Genomic DNA, 19,833 nt, shown 5'->3' on the forward strand with positions numbered 1-19,833 from the left:
AAACAGAGTCGTGTGATCGTTTGTTTTTCCTCATTTTAGTTTTTACGGGTCTTGTTATCGTTACTTCGTGATGATTGAACATTTTAGATTATTTTGGTGATTAAAAGATTTTAGTCAGCTAGATTTCTGATTCAGAAAGGGATTAAACAAGGATGTCCTATTTCCCTGTTATTATTTGTTATTGCTGCAGAGATGCTATCTATTCTTATCAAGAAATCAGATTTTGAAAAACTAACTTTACTTGATAAACTGAGTATAAGCCAGCTTGCTGATGATACAACCATATTTATGGAAAATAGCAGCCAACTTCCAAAAATCTTTGGGACAATTGATCCCCTCTCAAGAGCGTCTGGCCTAAAATTGAACCTTAATAAATGTGAACTTCTACCGATTCATGATTCAGTTTATCAACCATTCATTCCATCCCTGTGAAAACAACAGTTAAGTCTTTAGGCAAACAAATTACTAAAAATATGGATTTTCTAACCAAACTTAATATCTGGGGAAACTTGGAAAAATGTGAAGCCCATCTCAACTCTTGGTCTCAGAGGGAATTATCTATTATTGGTTGAACACTCCTTACAAAAACTGAAAGCATTTCTCGTTTCATTTACCAGCTCAGTCACTGTCAGCACCCAAAGAAGCAAGTAAAGCGATAAACCAAGCAAACTTTGACTTCATCTGGAAAAGTAAAACACATTATTTAAAAAAGAGTATAATGGTCCAAAATGATGAAGAAGGTGGCATCAAGGCTGTCGATTTTTAATGTATTAATGGCATTATCAAAATCAGCTGGCTAAAACAATTTCTAAGGCAACCAAAACAAATTTAGTTTCACATTCCCAGTGAAATCTTTATGAACCTAGGCGGCATTAATTTTCTCCTTAGCTGTGATTGTGACCCAAAAAGACTCCCATACGAACTCTCCTCGTTTCATCAACAAACTCTGCTTTACAAACACAATTTTAGTCCCCACAATATCCCAACATGGAACTGCAGATATATTTTATATAACCGTAAATCTCTGTTTATGCAAAACTGGTTAGAAAAAGGCATTTGGTCTATTTTACATCTGCTGGACTGTAATGGCAACCTGCTCTCATTTGAGGATTTTGATGCTAAATTTAAGATCTCAGACAAATCTCAGTACAAAAAAGTCATTAATGCTGTACCTAAAGAAGTCCTTCTAATGATGTCTCAGTTGTACAAAGTTAGAGCTACTCCAAATCTTTCTTGGCTTTTGGTGCAGGGGAGGAACTTGTTTGAATCTAAAGTAAATAACCTCACTATTAGACATATATTTAACAAAGAACTGTTTCCATTCTCCACATCTCATAATTCACTCTAAGTTTTTTTTTCCAAAAGAGATATAGAATATCTAAGATCGTTTTTCTTTAATGCTCCCGTTGCTCCAAGGGCCAAGGAAATTCATTTTAAAATCCTCAGTGGAATTCATCCTTCATCGGATTTTCTTTATAGCCGTTTTAGTTTTGACTGTAATAATTGTATATTCTGTTTCGATCATATTGAAACCACAGATCACATGTTCTATGACTGTATCTTCACCAGTGCCTTTTGGGAAGACTTATTTCATTGGTTATCTAAATTTCTGCTGTTCTAAAAAGAGAAAATGTTTTATTTGGTTTTATAGTTAAGAATAACTGTCACAATATGTTGATCAACTCCATAGTAATACTAAAAATAAAAGTTTGTCATACACAAGAATAGATTTATGAAATCCATACCCAAATTCTTTGCTTTTCACAAAGAGTTATACCACTATTTCTATTCTCTAAATCACATGAAAGGGAAAATGCTGTGTATCTCTATACAACGTAAGAAGCTCTACGTATATTTAAAAATCCATAGCCTTTTTATTTTCTTTCTTTCTTCTAATTTATCCCTATCTCTTGTATTTTCGCATCCCTTATGTAGCATTTGTATTTGACTTTTTCTGCCAGCATGTTGAAAATTATTCTGTTCTGATTATATTCGACAAACTTTGAAATAAAGTAAAATAAATAAATAAATAAAGAAAGAAAAATAAAAGAAAAATAAATAAGTAATCAGTTCTACCGGCTAATTATGAACCACTTTGCTCTCCGTAGTAAAGGAAGTTCCGATAAAACCCTCGAGGAAGATGTATTTAGAAAAAAATAGCTGTAAAAACATTTGAAACTCTGTTCTAATATAAAATTGTATATTAAAATATTAAAATTTTGGAGTGATTATTATGTCCCCACGATGAGATCGTTGTCATCACTGTTAACATTTTATAATTTAACTTAGCCCGCTCCTCCCCCCTGTGCATTTGAATGGTACAGTCCGGATCTTGAACTGTTTTGCGGGAAGCTGTTTCCGTGTGAGGGAAACAGCAAAACGACCTGTAATTAAAGGTACCATTTTTAACGGTGAGGTAAGAAGATGGGAATTAGAACAAACATTTTATCCAAAACTGTTTTCACTTCATATAAACATCCATATGTCGGTGTCCGTTACGTCTGCGGAGCTAGCCTAGCTTCTCTGCTAGTTTTGCTATTTTGGAGAAAACCTTGTGAAACTAGTTGAACGATACCGCTGGCTTTGTGTTGATAATGCTATATGGCTTACTAAATGGTAGAAGAGCAGTTCATATTTATCGTGTCTAATCATACCATGTGTGTAGGGCTAAATTAGCCAAGCTTATCTTGTTCCCGCAGCAGAGCCAAAGTTCTCCCAGAGCCTCCACAGGACAGTCAGGTTGAGGTTTAGAGAAAAATGTGCTGTGTTACCACCATAATGTCAAACAGTATCGCATGATTTAGATTTACAGGATTGTATTTTTATGCTCAGCTGTGTTCAACTGAATTTCGGTTCATGTTTTGTTCAGATGGATTCTCCCAACCTGTCTGGTGTGGACAAGGAGAGCTTCTTGGAGGGCCTGCAGCGGCACGGTAGTGAGTCTCATTATCTCAGTCATGTCACCCACCTGTAATGCCTCTGGATTATTATTAAAAAGTTTATGCCGCAACTTTTTTATAGCCTGAATGTTGGACATTTCAGTTGAGTTTTGTGATACTAACTCTATCTCAAAAATGTACTGAAACAAAATGAAGAAGAGGACTGTTAGTGCTCCATTCACGGTTCAGACACTTCTCACCACTAAACATACAGAAATAACCAATGTCCAGGAAAGTTGGGACATTGTGTAAAGTGTAAGAACAGAATGGAATATTTCATAAATCCCATCAACCCATATTTTATTCCCAGTAGAACAGGGGTGTCCAGAGTCGGTCCAAAGTTTTCAATGTGTCCCTGCTCCAACACACCTGACTCAAATGAAATGGATCCGACAGCCTATGAAGTTCTGTACAATGACTTATTAATTTGAGTCAGGTATGTTGGAGCAGGGAAACCTTGACAACCTGCAGGGCTGGAGCTGGACGCCTCAGCAATAGATCATAAACAACATAACAGATGTTAAAACTGAGACATTTCACCATCTGATGGAAAATATGAGCTGATAGTGATGGCCGCAACATGTCTGTTTAAAGTTGGAACAGGAGCAACGAAAGGCTGGAAAAGTAGCTGGTGCACATCAGAAACACTGGAGGAGATTGGTGAGCCTCTTTCCATCTGAGAGACTGCCTCTGAAATTTTCCCTTTATTCCCAGTCATGTTACTGAGCTGTTGCTAATTAACCTCATTAGTTGTCAAATTCTCAGTTATTTTTTATTACCCTTCACCCAACTTTTTTAGTGATGTGTTTCTGCCTTAAAAATCAAAATGAGCTCATATTTTCCATGAAATGTCTGAGATCAAGATCTGATATGTTATTTTTGTTCTGCTACGAACAAGATTCAGTAGAAAGTTTTTCTGGCCACTCGTCCATTAAGCTCGGCTCTGGAGTCTATGGCTTTTAAAGCTCACTGAGACACATATACACAGAAAAGCGTTATAATCCATTTAAATTACAGGGTGTTTTTTCTTTGCCCAGGCAACCCTCTTCATAGTACTGCCATCGAGGAAGATCTGAACGTTTTAGAGGAGGGACAGATTAATAAAAGACTGGGAGGAAGAGAGAAGATTCCTAAAACAGCCCGGACTGAGAGAAAGCAGCGTGGAGCTGCTATGAAGAGGAAGGAGAAAGAGGGAGATGAAGAGGAAGAGACGGAGAGGAAGAGGAGCAGGAAAAGCAATAAAGTGAAGGCCAAATCCAGGTAAAGTGAACAGAACCAGTTGCTTTCCACACTGAAATGACTTATGATGTAATCACAGCTTATTTTCCACTGGGCAGCTCAGACGTGGATACACCTGCAGCACAAGAAGGCTCAGAGGAGGAGGAGAAACGGTCGGTGCGGAGCAGCGGTCAGCCTGCCCCGACAGGTATTCGCCGTTTGGTTGGGAAGGAGCCCGCCAGGAAGAGTGCACAGCTGCTGTCTGCAACAAGGTGAGGACACGATGCAGACGCCTGTCCTTCACGGACCGATGCTCTGAAGAGTCATGAAAACATGTTTTAAGTCAGGTTTGTTTGTTTTTTCTTTATTAATGCATTTAGGTTCAAATAGAAAGAGATGCTATCATAAAGACGGACAAGTTCAGACCAAACGTATGAGATTTCACAGAAAACAAACAGTAAATCAGGATTAACTCCAAAAGCAGGCGTTCAAAACAGAATTACCACGAGAGCTTTGCTGGAAAAAACACCTTCATTTCTGTTTGATGCCATCTAGATGCATGTCTGTCTGTTTCCTTTGTTTCTCCAATAAGACCGGTGAAAAGTCGGAAGCTGAAGGAGAAGAAGAGAGAAAGTCCAGACGTGAGCAGTGAAGCTCAGTCAGAGGTGAGGAAGCACGTTCATGTGGCAGCAACACAACGAAGAAGCATCAGAAAAGAAGGAAACGCCGTCTTTCAGTTTATACGTATCAAGACAGTAAAAGTCATCTGGTGGTCGCCTCCATAAAAGCCATTACAAGGAGGAAAGACATCAGCAATGAACTTAGAGAAGCAGCTGCTGCGGCTCAAACTGAAAAGTTTTCTCAGCTTTTATTCTTCAGGAAGAGAAAGTTTATTAGTTTTAGTCATGTCTAAGTTTGGTAGTTTTAGTCAAAAAGCTTTTCGCTGATCTAGAAGTTCAAATTTTAGCAACACATTGTGAGCTTGTTTGGTTATTTTCATCAATAGAAAATTTAAAGGAATTATTTTAGACTTAGAAGGTTTCCAACTAACAGCAGATACTTTCTGATCTACTCAGGGTTCTGCATGGCACAGATAAAGTTCTAACTGTGGAATCAATTACTCCTAAAAAGCAAAGAGCAACAACATCCTGACTTTGGTAACTGTGGTTTTATTTCTGAGAATTTTCTGAAGTGTAAAACTCCACCCTGAACACACACATGTCCAAAATATGAGCAAAGGATGAGGAACACAAGCTCAGCTTGACCTGGTCTGCCAGTGGAATTATGATGGATTATAGTTAAAATATGTCCATGTATCGTTTCATCGCTTCCACCAAACCCCTTCGTCCACGCTGCCGCCATGATTCATCTATGAAAGAATGAACTGCTCGTCTGTGTGACGCTGCACGTCTACTGGTGGGCGTGGCCAAGGTGCAGCAGCATTGTGACTGACAGGTCGCGCTCACAACAGGCAGAAATGTCGTGTTTTTAATGTCGGACAATCAGTCCTTGAACATTTTCGTCTCATCAACGAAATCTCCCAAACATCTCGTCATATTTTCGTCATCAGAGCCATTTTTAGCTCGTCACCGTCTCATCATGAAAAAAAGGTTCGTCAGCTAAATAAATTCGTCATCGTTGACGAAAACACTGAACTGAAGGTTTAAAAGGTCGTTTTCTGAACCTGGAGTCCATCATTATTCACATGACAATCTTCCAGGAGTGGACGTCCCAGCAGGTCCAGACTGAGATCAGACTCTCCAGGCTTCAGTTAGCAGGTTAAATGTTAAAGTTCACGACAGTCCGGTTAGAAAAGACTCAACCAGTGAGGCTTGTTTGGAAGGGTTGCAGGAGAAAGCCTCTCTGTAAAACAACATGGTAGCACGGCTTAGGCTTCTGGAATGATGGACCTCGCTCACCAGCCGGCTTTGAGTCCTGTTTACGGACTTTTTACAAAGACCGTGGCTTTCCTGAAAATCTTCATGTCGGAACATTCAGGAGAACTCCAAGAAACATTTTAGCTCTGTCATGTTTTCTGTTGTTCAGTTCAATCCAGCTTTATTTATATATCACCAGTTCACAACAACGTCATGTCATGGTGCTTTACAGATAAATTTTCATTAAAAGGTCATTAAAACACAAAAATAAAATTACATTAGTGTTTTTATGAGGTTTTTCATCCTGCATCTTGTTATTCTAAATCGGGTAGTCCAGTCCTCGAGGTCTACCATCCTAAAACTTTTAGATACACAGCTGGATGAAATGAAGATGTCGTTTGTTCATCTGAGGATCATGTTTACCTACTTTTAGGGCCTGTGTACTCTTTTTTTTCTTTTCCACATGTTAATATTTAGGTTTTACATGTGCTGAGACAGCTGTCTTCTTCCAGGAGGAAGGTGGCTCTGGTCGAGCCCAACGGCAGCGCCGGAGAGTCCTGTCCTCTGATGAGGAGGTGGATGAAGAAACCAGCTGGGTATGGACTAACAGCAGCTACAGGGATGTGGGCTGTTTTCTCATATTTTACCTATTTTTCTTTCATTCAGAAACCAGGTCCAAACAAGGCCAGAATGCCAAGCTGGGGCAGAGCTAGAAAGTCCTCATCTGAGCGGTCCAAATCCAGAAAGTCTTCAGGTTAGAGAGCTAGCATCAACAGATTTCTCCACGGTCTGAGTAATATTTCTATACCATCTCTGATTAAAGTTTAACCTAATTATTCCACCAGAAGAAGAGGTGGAAAAAGCCAGCAGCGATAAGCGGAAGAGGAGGAGGCCTGCCGGTCGGAGAGTAACAGATCTGGAGGTGGTGCTTGATGCTTTCCTGGAGTTCTGTGACCAGTACAGGTGCAGTGTGTTTTACTTCACATTTAGCCGTTTGTAATGTGAAAGTCTCGTACCAGAAGCTTAAAATGATCTCATTTTGCATCCTGATGTGGCTCAAGACCTCCGGCTTGTCAGACTGGGTGTGTTATAACCTATAAAGTAGAATCTATGCAATACTGAGCTCTGTTTAAATGTCATATTCACACATCATGACGGGCGGCGGCGTCGGCTGTACAGCCACATGAGCCGCGTGCAGCTGCAGGACTCTTAGTGTTTGATCAGGAAGTAACTTATCCGTAGAATGAAGGAGATAAATTATTGCAAATTATCAACTTTTGGAATTATTGATCTACAGAGGGCCGAATTATCCTACAGATATGATGATTGTTGTATGCCTGGCAGTGCTGGTAGTAACTCTGTGTCTTTTCAGAGGAGGTTAATCTGCATCTGTTTGTTTTCAGGGATTCTGTGGAGTCCACGTCAATCCAACGGTCTATCGATAGTTTCTCCAACAACGTTGAAGAGCAACTCCTGGAGAAGGTTAGACTTTAGTCAGAGCTAAGGGTTATGACTAAAATCTCCTCCCACCTGCTGGACAAGCACCCTAATGACCACATTTTAACGAGCTCATTGATTAATCTCAGAATTCTGATCAAATCTTCTGGCGTTCCTTCTGCAGATCTCTTCTTGTAAGGAGCTCAAGGTCCTGAAACGAGAGAACCAAAAGGTAACGGGGGGCCATTATGTTAGCATGTAGCATCTGCAGCTAACGACCAGTTATTACCACGGAAAGGTAGAAACATATCTGCATCCATCCAGTGTTGCTGAGGATTTATTGACAGGAAGATGCTAACTGACGTGTTACTGATCAATGCATTGACTGACTGGCAGGTTTGAAATCATGAACTTCTGAGGGGTTCAATGACGCCCCGTAAATGTCAGTACTACAGTAACAGACTTTTTTTTTTTAACACAGTAAGAATCTTCACATGACAGTTACGTGTAACATGTCTCCCAGTCTGTTACAACATGAACTAAGTTATAAACTACAGAAAATGAACATAATTATATATTAATATTTCTTACATATTTAAAAAGAATTTATCCAAAAAACAAATAAAACTGTGGTCTCTTCTGCTTGATTATGACTCAAACTAATTATTATTATTATTATTATTATTAACAATAATAAAATAATGCTGTAGTAAATTGTATTTAGTGTTTGGCTTTATAAATGTAAAATGAGCTATTTTATTTAATCTTGAAGGTCTAATGTGTGATTTTTTTTTATACTAATATTGATCTGTCTCTGGATCTTTAAGGGAACGTTAAATGTTGTGCATCATTATGAACATTTTTTATTCATTTGAGAATATTTGTCTCGATTTGGCCATCAGTCTGGCTGTGTTAGTAATTATGGCACAGTTCTTTTAAAAAAACAAAAATTCTGCACACATTTCAGAATTGTATTTATTTTTTTAGTAATAGGATATAATCAGGCTGATTCTAGTGAACAGTAAATACAGAATTTACCATTTTTATGTAAAACATTAACCTTAACATATTTTATTTTAGCCATTAGATTTAGCTGTAAACGACAATATTAATTGTAATTAAATCACATAAACTGTTAATTTATTATTATTATTATTTAATATTATTTATTATTTTAAAAACGTGATTTTGTGGGTAAAAATGGCTCATAATGTCCTCTACAGCAGAGGTCCCCAACCCTGGTCCTCATGGCCCACTATCCTGCAGATCGTAGATGTGCAACACACCTGATTTAAATTAAATGGTTCTCTGACAAGCTCTGCACAAGTCTGCTAATGAGCCATTCCTTTGAATCAGGTGAGACGTCTAAGACCTTCAGCATAGTGGCTTTGAGGACCAGGGCTGGGGACCTCTGCTGTACAGGGTAAAACCAGGCTACGTTTGTCATGACACAGAGAAGTTATCTACATCAGGAGAAAATTTAAAAACCACACAGCCCCTCCCTCCAGATGCAGGCAGGCGGGTCTTCGGCTTACAGGTATAGAAAGCCACGCCCACCAACGCATATGAACGGATGTGAGCTTATCTGGTGTAGATCTGCTAATTTCAGACTTCTGTTCTTCCACAGAGTTTCTGATGGGACAGATTTGTGCTGCTGAGGGTGTAAAAGTAACACCAGACTTTATTCTTTACCTGCTGATCCTCATCTGGCGACAGACAGCAGCTCAAATCGTAGCAGCAGCAACTTCCTGCAGCTCTTCCTGCAGCTGCAACAACCTGCCGCGAGTCTCCACAGCTTTCCAGAGCTGCTGACAGGCAGCTAACAGCTAACAGCGCTAACGGCTCAGACTGATACGTACAGGACCACCTGGTTCTTGTGGAGCTGAGGAGATTCAGGAGGGGAAGTCTTCCACCTCAAAGACGCTCTGTGGTGTAGCTGCTTTGTAAATCTCGCTTTTCACCTTAGTGAGCTGAGCTGCTATCTGTCAATCATTTCTGCCTGGGCATCCCGACCCGCCCACTCTCCACCCCCTGATCAAGCCACACCTCCCACCCCAACCCTGCAGTTTCAGGGATTATTTATATTTGGCAATGGGTGTAGTTACACAGAAAGTAAGGGGTGTAGTTACACTTTACTGGGACATCTGTCCTAAAAATGAGGATAATTGCAGTAACATCACGTAATCAGACAATGAAAGGACTAAAAGCCTTTAAATGCAAACTTTTAAAAGTACATGAAACTTGACTGATTCTCAGAGTGAAACCTCCCAGAACGGTTAATGCAGTTGCATTGTGTTGTGTGACTCAGGTGGGTTCCCTTATCCACAAAAAAACACAGAGGCTTCTGGATGCCAAGCATGAGCTGATGAGGTGAGAAGAAACTCTGATATCTGGTTGTGTTTTGTGTTTTGGGTGAAATAATCTGTGGAGAAAGTGTGAAGTGCTTTACGTCCATGCACTTGGGACGACTGAATTGTGTGTTTTCGCTCCATCAGGGCAGAAAGGCAGGTGTGGCTGCTGCAGAAGGAGAAAGCTGAACTTCAGCAAAGAATAGCTGATCTGAGACAAGGCCGGGCCTTCCTCCATGACATCAGGGAGCTCAACAGACAATATCTGGACCACCGATGCAGCAACCCCATTGAGAAAGAAACGGTACAGACAGAAAAACAGAAACGATCTTACTCTGATATAATAGGAGTATCCTGATCACAGATCCATGTTTAGAAAGATGAACTATCGTTGTTGACTGAACAGCTGATGCTTTTTAGGAGCTGAATTAATGTGCCCCCTCCTTTCATGCAGTATGGAGCACCCAGCTTACCAGCTCTGCTGTTGGAGACGAAGCTTATTCAGACGACGGAGCTTCAGCCGAGTGGGATCAATAACCAGCTGGGAAAGAGACAGAAGAAAAATTGGACTCAGAAATAAAATGCTTTTACCCCATTGTCCCATCAAACACTCATTTATCAGAAACGTAATCTTCTGAGTAATGCTTATGCTACTTTTTCTTGACAAAGATATGTTTAATAAATTCATACATGTTTTCTTTTGTATGTTCTCTTCCACAAAAGAAAAAGTAACAGTAGTAGAGCGACTAGTAAAAAAGATCAAACTTGACAAGTTGCGTTTTAAGTCAAGTTCCTGAACTGTACTGACACGTTAAGGGATTGGTCAATGCCCGGCAGGTAGAGAGCCTTAGCCAATCAGCTGCCGTGGCCCGTCCCACCACATTAAAATCACGTTCCTGATTGGCTGAAAGTTTAACTTGTACTTTGAATGATAAGACATTTCCTTGTCTTTCCATTAAGACAAAACCAGTTGTTAACGTGTTTCTACAACGCATCTCCTAGAAAGGTACGTTTACGGTTGTTTGTGTGATTTTTATTTATTTTTTACATTTATGGTCTCGTGGAGGTTTTCGTGTTTTTTACCCCCCGGCTAATTAACAGGTTAGCTTGGTATTCAGTGTTTATTCTGCTGTCGTTAGCAAACCAAAGACAACACCCGAGACAGAAAAGTTGTCTGATAAAGACAAGCAGGAGGCTTATTTTCCCCAAAGCTATTTGTTGAGATGTGAAAAAGTCTTTAAAGACCTCATTATTCACTCACGGGTAACTTTTAGCCATAGGAAGTGAGTTCACCTCCACTAAGTTAGCAGGTACAGGTAGGACTCCGTCCTGTAACTGCTGCTCTGAAACAGGATCAAACGCTTAATGTCAGTCTGACAGGATAATTGCGTGTATTTACAGATTAAAGGTGGCTTATTTTAGTAAAAGGCTGGATTATTTCTGTGTTGTGGCTCATGTTTCCCGAAAAGTGAAGCAGTAAAAAATTGCCTGTGTGGTCAGTGAAGTTTCAGTTTGAGTCTTCTGGGAAACGTGATGCATTTATACTGAACTAAATAAAACGACGTGTCTAGAACACATTAGACCGGAAAGAAAAACTGCAAAACTTATGTTCAGATATGGGCTGAGTTGTTCTACAGAGGATAAATATTGTAATTAAAGAGTCATTTAATGGCATAAAAGATGAAGCCAAGAATGAGAGAATCAGATAAATAACCATTTCACTTCAAAGTTTATTTCAGACATGTTCTTTCATTTATAATATTTACATCTTCACATTTCATGTCTGAAAAGGAGTTGGCAGAAGTATAAACTTGTATAGCCCTGCCCCATTTCTATGATACACTGTAACACTCCAGCTTTATTAATTAAGACAGTCACGGTAGAAGCTCCGCTCCTGGAGGTTGTTTATTAGGATCAACGCACGTGCTGCTATCAGTGAACTTCAGTTAAGGAACCGCAAGGCCGCATGTGTCAAACTCAAGGCCCGCGGGTCACATCCGGGCCGTGAAGGAGGTATTTTTGACCCGCATGATAATATCTAATCACTATTAGAGCTGACCTGCTGATAGAGCGCTACAACTACCACTATAACACTACAAGTCCCAGAATGCACTGCTAGTACGTTGGTGCGTCAATCACGGTCCTCGAGCGCGTACCCGCTTGTTCTCTAGCAGCCTGGTGGAGCTGCTCACCTTGGTGGCAGAAAAATTACTCATCTGAGTTCATTTTGTGGCTTCACTGGTTGACAGCTGTATTAGTTTCCATACACACACACACACACACACGCACCTATGTTAAAGCAGTTTAATTATTTGCATCCTTTCTCTTGCTATTTCAGGGCATTTGATTTCCAAACGAGGAAATTATTTTTGGCTGTTTGCCTGTAGAAAATGTTTTCCCTTGAAATTCCTCTGAAAAACCAAAATGCAAATAGAGCCATAAGAAATAAATGCAGCAGTGTTGAACAAACTTTTTTCATTTATTTAAAGATAAATGTTGTTTTATAGGCCATAACTAACAGGCTCTGTTAGTTCCAGGTTCATTGTGTATAGAACGGTAATATTAAAAGAGGTTTTAAATAAACATTGCACCAGTCCGACCTTCAACTTGTTCCAGTTTTTTTCAGTTTGGCCCGTTGTGTGTTTGAGTTTTACACCCCTGCACAAGGCAAAACTGCACACCAACCTAATGCACTGGACAAAACCACGGCACTGCAACCGAGCCTCCTGAAGCACACAGCAAACCTTAACGTGTCGCTTAGATTTTTGGGTTTTTATAAGCTGGAAGCCATAATCATAACAATTATAACAAATAAATGCTTAAAATATCTCACTTTGCTTGTAATACATCCATATAATATATTAGTTTTACCTTTTTAAGTTCAGTTACTGAAATAAATGAAGTTTTGCACCATATTCTAGTTTTTTTAGTTTCTCATGTAACTTAAAATTATAATTAAAATGCTTCTTATAAAGATGAAGCTTTTATAGAAGTATTTTGATATTCAGCTCTTTTTTTTAAAAAAAAAAAGAAGACGCCTCTATCCACATAGATCCACATCTACATAGAATCTAGGCTCCCCCGCCGGTTTTTGTTAAAGTCGGCTCCCCCCGCCGGTTTTTGTTAAAGTCGGCTCCCCCCGCCGGTTTTAGTTAAAGTCGGCTCCCCCGCCAGGTTTGTTAAAGTCGGCTCCCCCGCCGGGTTTGTTAAAGTCGGCTCCCCCCGCCGGTTTTAGTTAAAGTCGGCTCTCCCGCCGGGTTTGTTAAAGTCGGCTCCCCCCGCCGGTTTTAGTTAAAGTCGGCTCTCCCGCCGGGTTTGTTAAAGTCGGCTCCCCCGCCGGGTTTGTTAAAGTCGGCTCCCCCGCCGGTTTTAGTTAAAGTCGGCTCCCCCGCGGGTTTTAGTTAAAGTCGGCTCCCCCGCCGGGTTTATTAAAGTCGGCTCCCCCGCCGGTTTTAGTTAAAGTCGGCTCCCCCGCCGGGTTTGTTAAAGTCGGCTCCCCCGCCGGGTTTGTTAAAGTCGGCTCCCCCGCCGGGTTTGTTAAAGTCGGCTGTCTCTTTGCCGGCTGCTTGCTGCAGATCAGTTTTCGGTCCCTCTGAAAACAGACGTGTCCAACGTGGTTGTTTAGCTCTGAAGCTGCTCCTGCATCGTTTACGGTTGAAAAACTTCTTTCCAGCTGAAACGGATTCTGTAGACGTATCACTGTAATATAGAATTAAATCTCAGTTACATCCACATGGTGGGCGTTTTATTTTATATATTTCTTATTTATTTATTTTTTAATTTATTTGTAATTTACGTTGTTTTCATTTTATTTTTTTGTTTATTTAATTATATTAGATCTTTATTTAGCCGTTTTCTGTTCCACAGGTTACCAGATGTTATAGATCTGTTGTTCTTTGTTAAATTACTTTACATGAAGAAGTTCTGAGGCTATTTTGATTTTTTTTATAAATAAATATTCGATTAGAATATTTGACATTAATAGTTGGAAAGCAAATGATATTCCTGGAAATAAAGGAATGTCATTAATTATGATCTTTTAATAAATGTATCTGTTTTCTTTATTTCTTTAATCAACATCAGCAGGAACATGGCTGACGGCGAGGCTCAGGGTGGCGAGGACTTTCCAGATGCCTTCGGATTCTCTCACAAGAGGTGATTACTGTGGACCGCTGCCTATCTGACCCTCACAGGGGGATGAACTTAAACCCGTCTGTGTTGTTTTTGGTATTATTTAAAGCCACGGCAGGTGAAGGACAGCAAACAGGAGAATTACAAAGATGCTAATCTAACACATAAAATCAGGTCATAGTTTAAAGTCGTTATTTTTCCCAGAAAACATCGAACTTTTTGTCTGAAACCTGCTCGATGCAAGAAACAGTTGACTGACAGTGTAAAGTCCAGTTATCATAATGCTGCTCATGGCTTGGCATGGCTCAGTGGGTAGAGCGGTTGTCCTGCAGCCCAAGGGTTGCCGGTTCGATCCCAGCCTGTCGAGCTCATGTCGAGGTGTCCCTGAGCAAGACACCGAACCCCTAATTGCTCCTGATGCGTCGTGGTTGAGCGCCTTGCATGGCAGCTTCCGCCATCAGTGTGTGAATGTGTGTGTGAATGTGACGTACATGTAAAGCGCTTCGGGTAAAAACTGCTAGATAAGTACAGACCTTTTACCATTTTGCTGCTCCTTGATAATGAGGTGTTCCAGAAATGACACCTGTGTGAGATGCGTGCAGTTAACCAGTCAGTTAGGGAACCAGGATGTTGCTGAACAGGTTCTTCTGGTTCACCTGACACGTGTTCGTGCCTGTTTTTAGATCAGAGAGGAAGGCGGCACCAGCTGAGGAAACGGACTCAGCCCCTGGCAGGACTGGGCCGGACCCTTACCGCTACAGCGTGGACTACCCCAGCATGGGAACCTGCCTGATAATCAACAACAAGAACTTCCACCGGAGCACCGGTAACTCCGCCCGTTCAGCACATCACCAGCACACATGTGTTTTTGTTCCAGACGGGTGGAGTCGGCCAACACCTCCTACCTGGTTCAGTCCTGTGCATGTTGACCTTTAACCATGTGCACGAACGAAGCCTCTGACTCCGCATGTGGAGTACAAATATGATCCAGATAAATACCATATGTGTGAATTCCTCAGCCTTTTTGGTTTAAAACTCAAAGCTGAGCTAAATTATTACAGTTTATTTAATGTAGCTAATTTCTTCAGATGTCTTTTAAAGACTGTGTTAGCTCTTAGAGCTGATTTTAATTCATTTGCAAGGACTAACCTTTTTTTTTTTTTATGGATTTCTCCTGAAGCAGTGACATCTGGTGGCAGCGGAGTAAAACACTTTCATTGTTAACCTCTTCTTGGCGAGGCTTATTATTTCTGCCTCCAGTCAGTTCATCTAGGAATGAGTAAAGTAATATCTGATGAGGAGCTGTGCTACAGTAGAAGGTAAAAAGTGAAGCTGAGCAGGTTTCCAGGTGTTAAATAGAGGTGTTACGCAGGTAAATATCTCAGGAAGCCATCGGCTGATGATGATGATGATGATGATGATGATGATGATGATGATGAAAATGAACACCTCTATCAATGGTCAGTCAGGAGGATCCAGGGATAGCCCCACATTCATCTTAGAAACACCATGAGGATCCAGAAAGACGTGAAGCCCAACATGGTCTCTGATAGGAAGAGAGAATCCTTCACTATAAAACCTCTGAAGAAGCTCTGAAGTGGACAGAGATGTTCTCCTGGTTTCTACATTCACATACAACTGCTGGGGTTTGAACTGTGTTTGGTTTGGATGTCGATGCTTGGTGGAGTCTTTTAGCTGAGTTTCTCCCTCATGTTGCTATGCTACATGTTAGCATCGCTGCTTCCTGCTGTCTGCTAACATAATCTGGACTGCAGGATCTCATTCTGCCTCCTAAGATTAACATTTTCTCCATTTCTACTTGTTTCTCCAGGCATGTCCACACGTAACGGGACGGATGTTGATGCTGCTTTTGTGATGAGGACCTTCAACGTCCTGGGATATAAAACCAGACTGTACAATGACCAGACTGTGGCTCAGATGACAAGGCTGTTGATAAGCGGTAATATTTTTTGAGTGGTGAAAAAAATCCTCCCTGTCCTGTTAAACCGCCTCGACTGCATCAGTTAACTATCTGAACTCAGTCACGTGAGCAGTGAAAACATCCAGTCGATTATTTTACCTGCTTGGTTGTCTTACAGTGGAATTTAAATGGTTTTCTAACATTTCTACTTTGCTTCCTGTTCCTCGTGTGTCTTTAGTATCTGCAGAGGACCACAGTCAGAGTGCTTCCTTTGTGTGTGTGTTGTTGAGCCACGGAGACGAGGGGGTGATATACGGCACCGACGGCTTAGAGAAGTTTGAAACCCTTATCAGATGTTTTAAAGGAAAAGCCTGTAAAAGTCTGGTGGGGAAACCAAAACTCTTCTTCATACAGGTCAGTTACCCACAAACACTCGTGCTTTCGATCAGTCATACTTTTATTCTCGGTTCTTACCCAGAACAACGGATTATTCTGGTTGCATGAACAGAAGGCTTGAAGGCGCACAGATTACTGTCAGCCAGGCTTGTATATGAAATATCTTCCGTTTTCATCATGAATTTAGATCAGGGTGCCAAGTCCAGTCCTCAAGATCTACTATCCTGCAACTTTTAGATGCAACCCTTCTCCGACACGCCTGAGTCAAACGAATGGCTCGTTACCAGACGTCTGCAGAGCCGAATGACGTGATGAGGGAATGGAGCTGTTTGATTCAGGCGTTTAGGAGAAGAGTTGCATCTAAAAGCTCCAGGATAGCAGATCTCAAGGACTTGAAATCCACACAAAACAAATACATCAAAACATGCAGCTCAGTTTTGAATAATGTGCTATGGCTTTTGGTAGTAATTCATTACAGTCTTTAAAAAAAAAAAACTAGCAGATTTTCCCCACAGGAGCCCTATAACTCAGACAAGATAACACCTTTACAGTCAACTTTTACAGGTTAGATGTAGTCACAGTGGAAGTTTTATGAAATTTTAGGATTTTGCTTCGCAGTCATAATATAACCGTAAAAAAATCTGCTATGAGAGCAGTAAAAGAGTAAAAAGCCAAAGGACATTATTAAACGCACGAATTAAAAAAAAAACAAAACATAAAACAGAAACATAATCCCCTGTGTACAGAGATTCCTCCTGATTCTCAGAATCTTTTGATGTTATTCTACACTGTAGATGGTGGGAGTCAAAGGCTTCACACATTCCCTTTTTCTGAAATTGTTCCACAGTTTGTCTCAGATTGGTGAAGCTCTGTCCATCTTTCCATCTGAGAGACTCTGCCTCTCTGAAATGCTCCTTTTATACCAGTCATGTTACTGACCTGTTGCCAGGTAACCTGGTTAGTTGTCCAATGCTCCTCCAGGTGTTTCTGGTTTGTACCAGGTACTTTTCCAGCCTTTTGTTGCTCCTGTTCCAGCTTTTTCCAGACATGTTGCTGCATCAGATTCACTATCAGCTCATATTTTCATCACACGGTGAAACGTCTCCGTTTCATCCTCTGACATGTTTTTATCTTCTACTGGGAATAAAATATGGTTGATGAGATTCTGGAAATCATTGCATTCTGTTTTTATTTATATTTAACTTTTTTGTGATGAGGGTTGTAGCTGCAGGGTTGAAGTGATGTAGACGACAGCTGGATGTCTTGTCTCCTCCAGGCATGCCGTGGGGTGGAGCTAGATGACGGAATAGAGACTGACAGCAGAGGAGAGGAAATATCGGAGCGGATTCCCGTGGAGGCGGACTGCTTGTACTGCTACTCTACCGCTCCAGGTAAGCAGCCAACACTCCCGTCCATGTTCCTGCCTTCCTGTTGTCGTGTTTGGGTGGTAAACTGTTGCTCCACCTGCAGGCTACTACTCCTGGAGAAACACGGTGAACGGCTCCTGGTTCATACAGTCGCTGTGTGGCGTGCTGGAAGCCCACAGAGGGAAGCTGGAGCTCATGCAGATTCTGACCCGAGTCAACAGGAAGGTGGCGCTGCATTTTGAGTCGTCTAGCAATATGCCTGGATTTAACCAGAAGAAGCAGATCCCCTCCATCGTCTCCATGTTGACCAAAGACTTCTACTTTCCCCACTAGAGACTGCTCACCTGTAGGCAGACTGAGCCACACCTGACTCAGATGATTACCTTCATAGGTGTGTTACGTAATTAATGTTTAACAGTAGAAAGTTAAAAAATGAGCTCAAACTCCACAGATATCTCTGGAGTAACGCGGAACAGAGCCGTGAGATTTCAGAGGATTTGATCATGTGTTTTAATGTGTGACAGAAGAAACCTCAGCAGGTGTTCGCACAGATTCCCGGGAATATCTGTTTAGTTTTTCTGGAACAGCTTCACTGTGTTTTTTGCATGAATATTACAGGGTTGTTGGAGATTTTCTTGGAGGGATGTGGCACCTTTTGTTCAGATATTTAGATTTATTTAGATCTTCATCCAGGAGGAGCAGCACTCCCATCAGGATGAACACGATTAGTCTTAAAATGAAAGTAATCACACATCTTTGTATGTGAAGAGTTTTACTTCACTTTTTTAACCCAAACTATGCCAGCACCTTGTTTATAGAACCAGGGAATAAATCTGCTTCTGTCAGATTAACTGTGGACTGAGAGGAGGCAGGATCATCATCTACTGAGCTGAACCAGCAAGTAATACCTGCTGATGGTCTTTCTGATGCAGTCATGCAGCATAAAATGTATTAAACTTTATTACGGACTTAATGATGCAAGTTAGATCACACAGTGTCAGGCCATAGTTAAAGCTTTGGTTTTATCCTTTGTCACCACATTACTGATCTCATGTTATAAATCACAAATGGATTAAAGCTGATTGTCTTGCTCTTATTCAATCGTGTAACTTTTGCAGGTCCCTAACAAGCTGAAATCAGCTAACTAGGAAACTAGCAGTTTGTGGTTCACAGCGACACATATTTACTCCAAAGTGTTGTTTTTGGCAGGACCTTCTCTTACAGGACTTGTATTTCAGCTGTGCAGGGGCGGGTCTAGAGAAGTTTTGATGGGGGCCAGGCAGGAGCACTGATCAGGAAAAGGGGGGGCACAAATGAGACCTTTTTTTAGGTCTAGATTTTATGAAATATTAAATTGATTATTATAACATAAGTGATCATCTAATGTAGAAAAGTGAAGGAAAACTAGTAAAACAGCCGGTGAAATATTGATACTTTTACCAGTAGGTGTTTGCTTTGGGTGAAGCTGCTGTAGGACTTTTATCACGGCTGCACAAACACTCACTTCAGTGATAAAAAGAAAAAGCTGTTTTTATCCACATCATCAGTTTTTTCATCAATGATGGCTGTTTAACTTCAGTCGTCACATCTGCTGGTTTTATTACAGAAATTATCACCATGGAGACGGTTAATGAGATGATGTATGAACTGCATTATGATTTAGAGATGATGCAGAACAGAAGAACATTACATGCTGCGTTTACTGACCCTTGGACATCTGACGTTTACCCAAGTACTGGTCAGCTAACATTAAAGCATTGGTTTGCTCTAGGGCTGTGCGATATGGCCTAAAAATAAAATCTCCGATTTTTTATAACCAAATCCGATTTCCGATTTTAATCGATTTTTTTTCCTTTTCTTTTACAAAACATAAATAAACTTATTAAAACATTCATTTGTTTATATAGATGAATGCTAGCAAAAATAAAGCATATAATGTCATAGCTCTTCCACCATATAAACGACTTCATATCTTACATTGAAATATGCGACACAATGCATCCGTGATCTCTTTCCATCTGGATCCTTGTCATACAGGATCCACTGCAGAAATAATTCCCCTGATGAAGGTTGTCTCTTAACTAGTGTTTGTGGGTTAAGTTGATTTCTGCATCTCATAGAGAGCAGCATTTCTCACTGCAGTTATGATTAATAATGATTATTTTTAAGCTGTGATTAATCTGATTAACAGTTTTAATC

General features: G+C 40.6%; 2 protein-coding genes across 9 annotated transcripts; both read left to right on the forward strand.

The window, feature by feature from the left end:
* The first annotated feature begins 2,261 nt into the window (after positions 1-2,261).
* Positions 2,262-10,514, forward strand: cenpu (centromere protein U). Of its 8 annotated transcripts, none has more exons than XM_041990383.1 (13): positions 2,263-2,416; positions 2,870-2,936; positions 3,977-4,199; positions 4,277-4,429; positions 4,750-4,822; positions 6,547-6,630; positions 6,701-6,788; positions 6,880-6,997; positions 7,438-7,516; positions 7,656-7,703; positions 9,780-9,841; positions 9,967-10,123; positions 10,274-10,514. In XM_041990383.1, exons 2-13 carry the CDS (start codon positions 2,870-2,872, stop codon positions 10,397-10,399), a joined length of 1,278 nt encoding a protein of 425 aa, XP_041846317.1. In that variant the 5' UTR covers positions 2,263-2,416; the 3' UTR covers positions 10,400-10,514. The 8 variants fall into 8 exon arrangements, 7 of the variants coding, with proteins under 7 accessions (XP_041846322.1, XP_041846317.1, XP_041846319.1 ...); XM_041990385.1 differs by having other exon boundaries at positions 6,883-6,997; XM_041990386.1 differs by having other exon boundaries at positions 2,870-2,933.
* Positions 10,515-10,581: 67 nt separating this feature from the next.
* On the forward strand, positions 10,582-18,730 carry LOC121643137 (caspase-3-like). The gene is made up of 7 exons (XM_041990393.1): positions 10,582-10,825; positions 13,903-13,974; positions 14,634-14,776; positions 15,782-15,910; positions 16,110-16,285; positions 17,544-17,658; positions 17,738-18,730. Exons 2-7 carry the CDS (start codon positions 13,910-13,912, stop codon positions 17,965-17,967), a joined length of 858 nt encoding a protein of 285 aa, XP_041846327.1. The 5' UTR covers positions 10,582-10,825; positions 13,903-13,909; the 3' UTR covers positions 17,968-18,730.
* Positions 18,731-19,833: the final 1,103 nt, after the last annotated feature.

Source organism: Melanotaenia boesemani, chromosome 7 (genome assembly GCF_017639745.1).
Source record: "Melanotaenia boesemani isolate fMelBoe1 chromosome 7, fMelBoe1.pri, whole genome shotgun sequence".
Lineage (NCBI taxonomy): Eukaryota > Metazoa > Chordata > Actinopteri > Atheriniformes > Melanotaeniidae > Melanotaenia > Melanotaenia boesemani.

Bases quoted from the DNA above. Each gene is read 5' to 3' on its own strand.
- cenpu (XM_041990383.1), top strand. From the start codon at position 2,870: ATGGATTCTCCCAACCTGTCTGGTGTGGACAAGGAGAGCTTCTTGGAG. The intron at 4,200-4,276 runs GTAAAGTGAACA...TCCACTGGGCAG, and splicing joins AAAGTGAAGGCCAAATCCAG to CTCAGACGTGGATACACCTG. The intron at 7,704-9,779 runs GTAACGGGGGGC...TGTGTGACTCAG, and splicing joins TGAAACGAGAGAACCAAAAG to GTGGGTTCCCTTATCCACAA.
- LOC121643137 (XM_041990393.1), top strand. From the start codon at position 13,910: ATGGCTGACGGCGAGGCTCAGGGTGGCGAGGACTTTCCAGATGCCTTC. The intron at 14,777-15,781 runs GTAACTCCGCCC...TTGTTTCTCCAG, and splicing joins GAACTTCCACCGGAGCACCG to GCATGTCCACACGTAACGGG. The intron at 16,286-17,543 runs GTCAGTTACCCA...TGTCTCCTCCAG, and splicing joins CAAAACTCTTCTTCATACAG to GCATGCCGTGGGGTGGAGCT.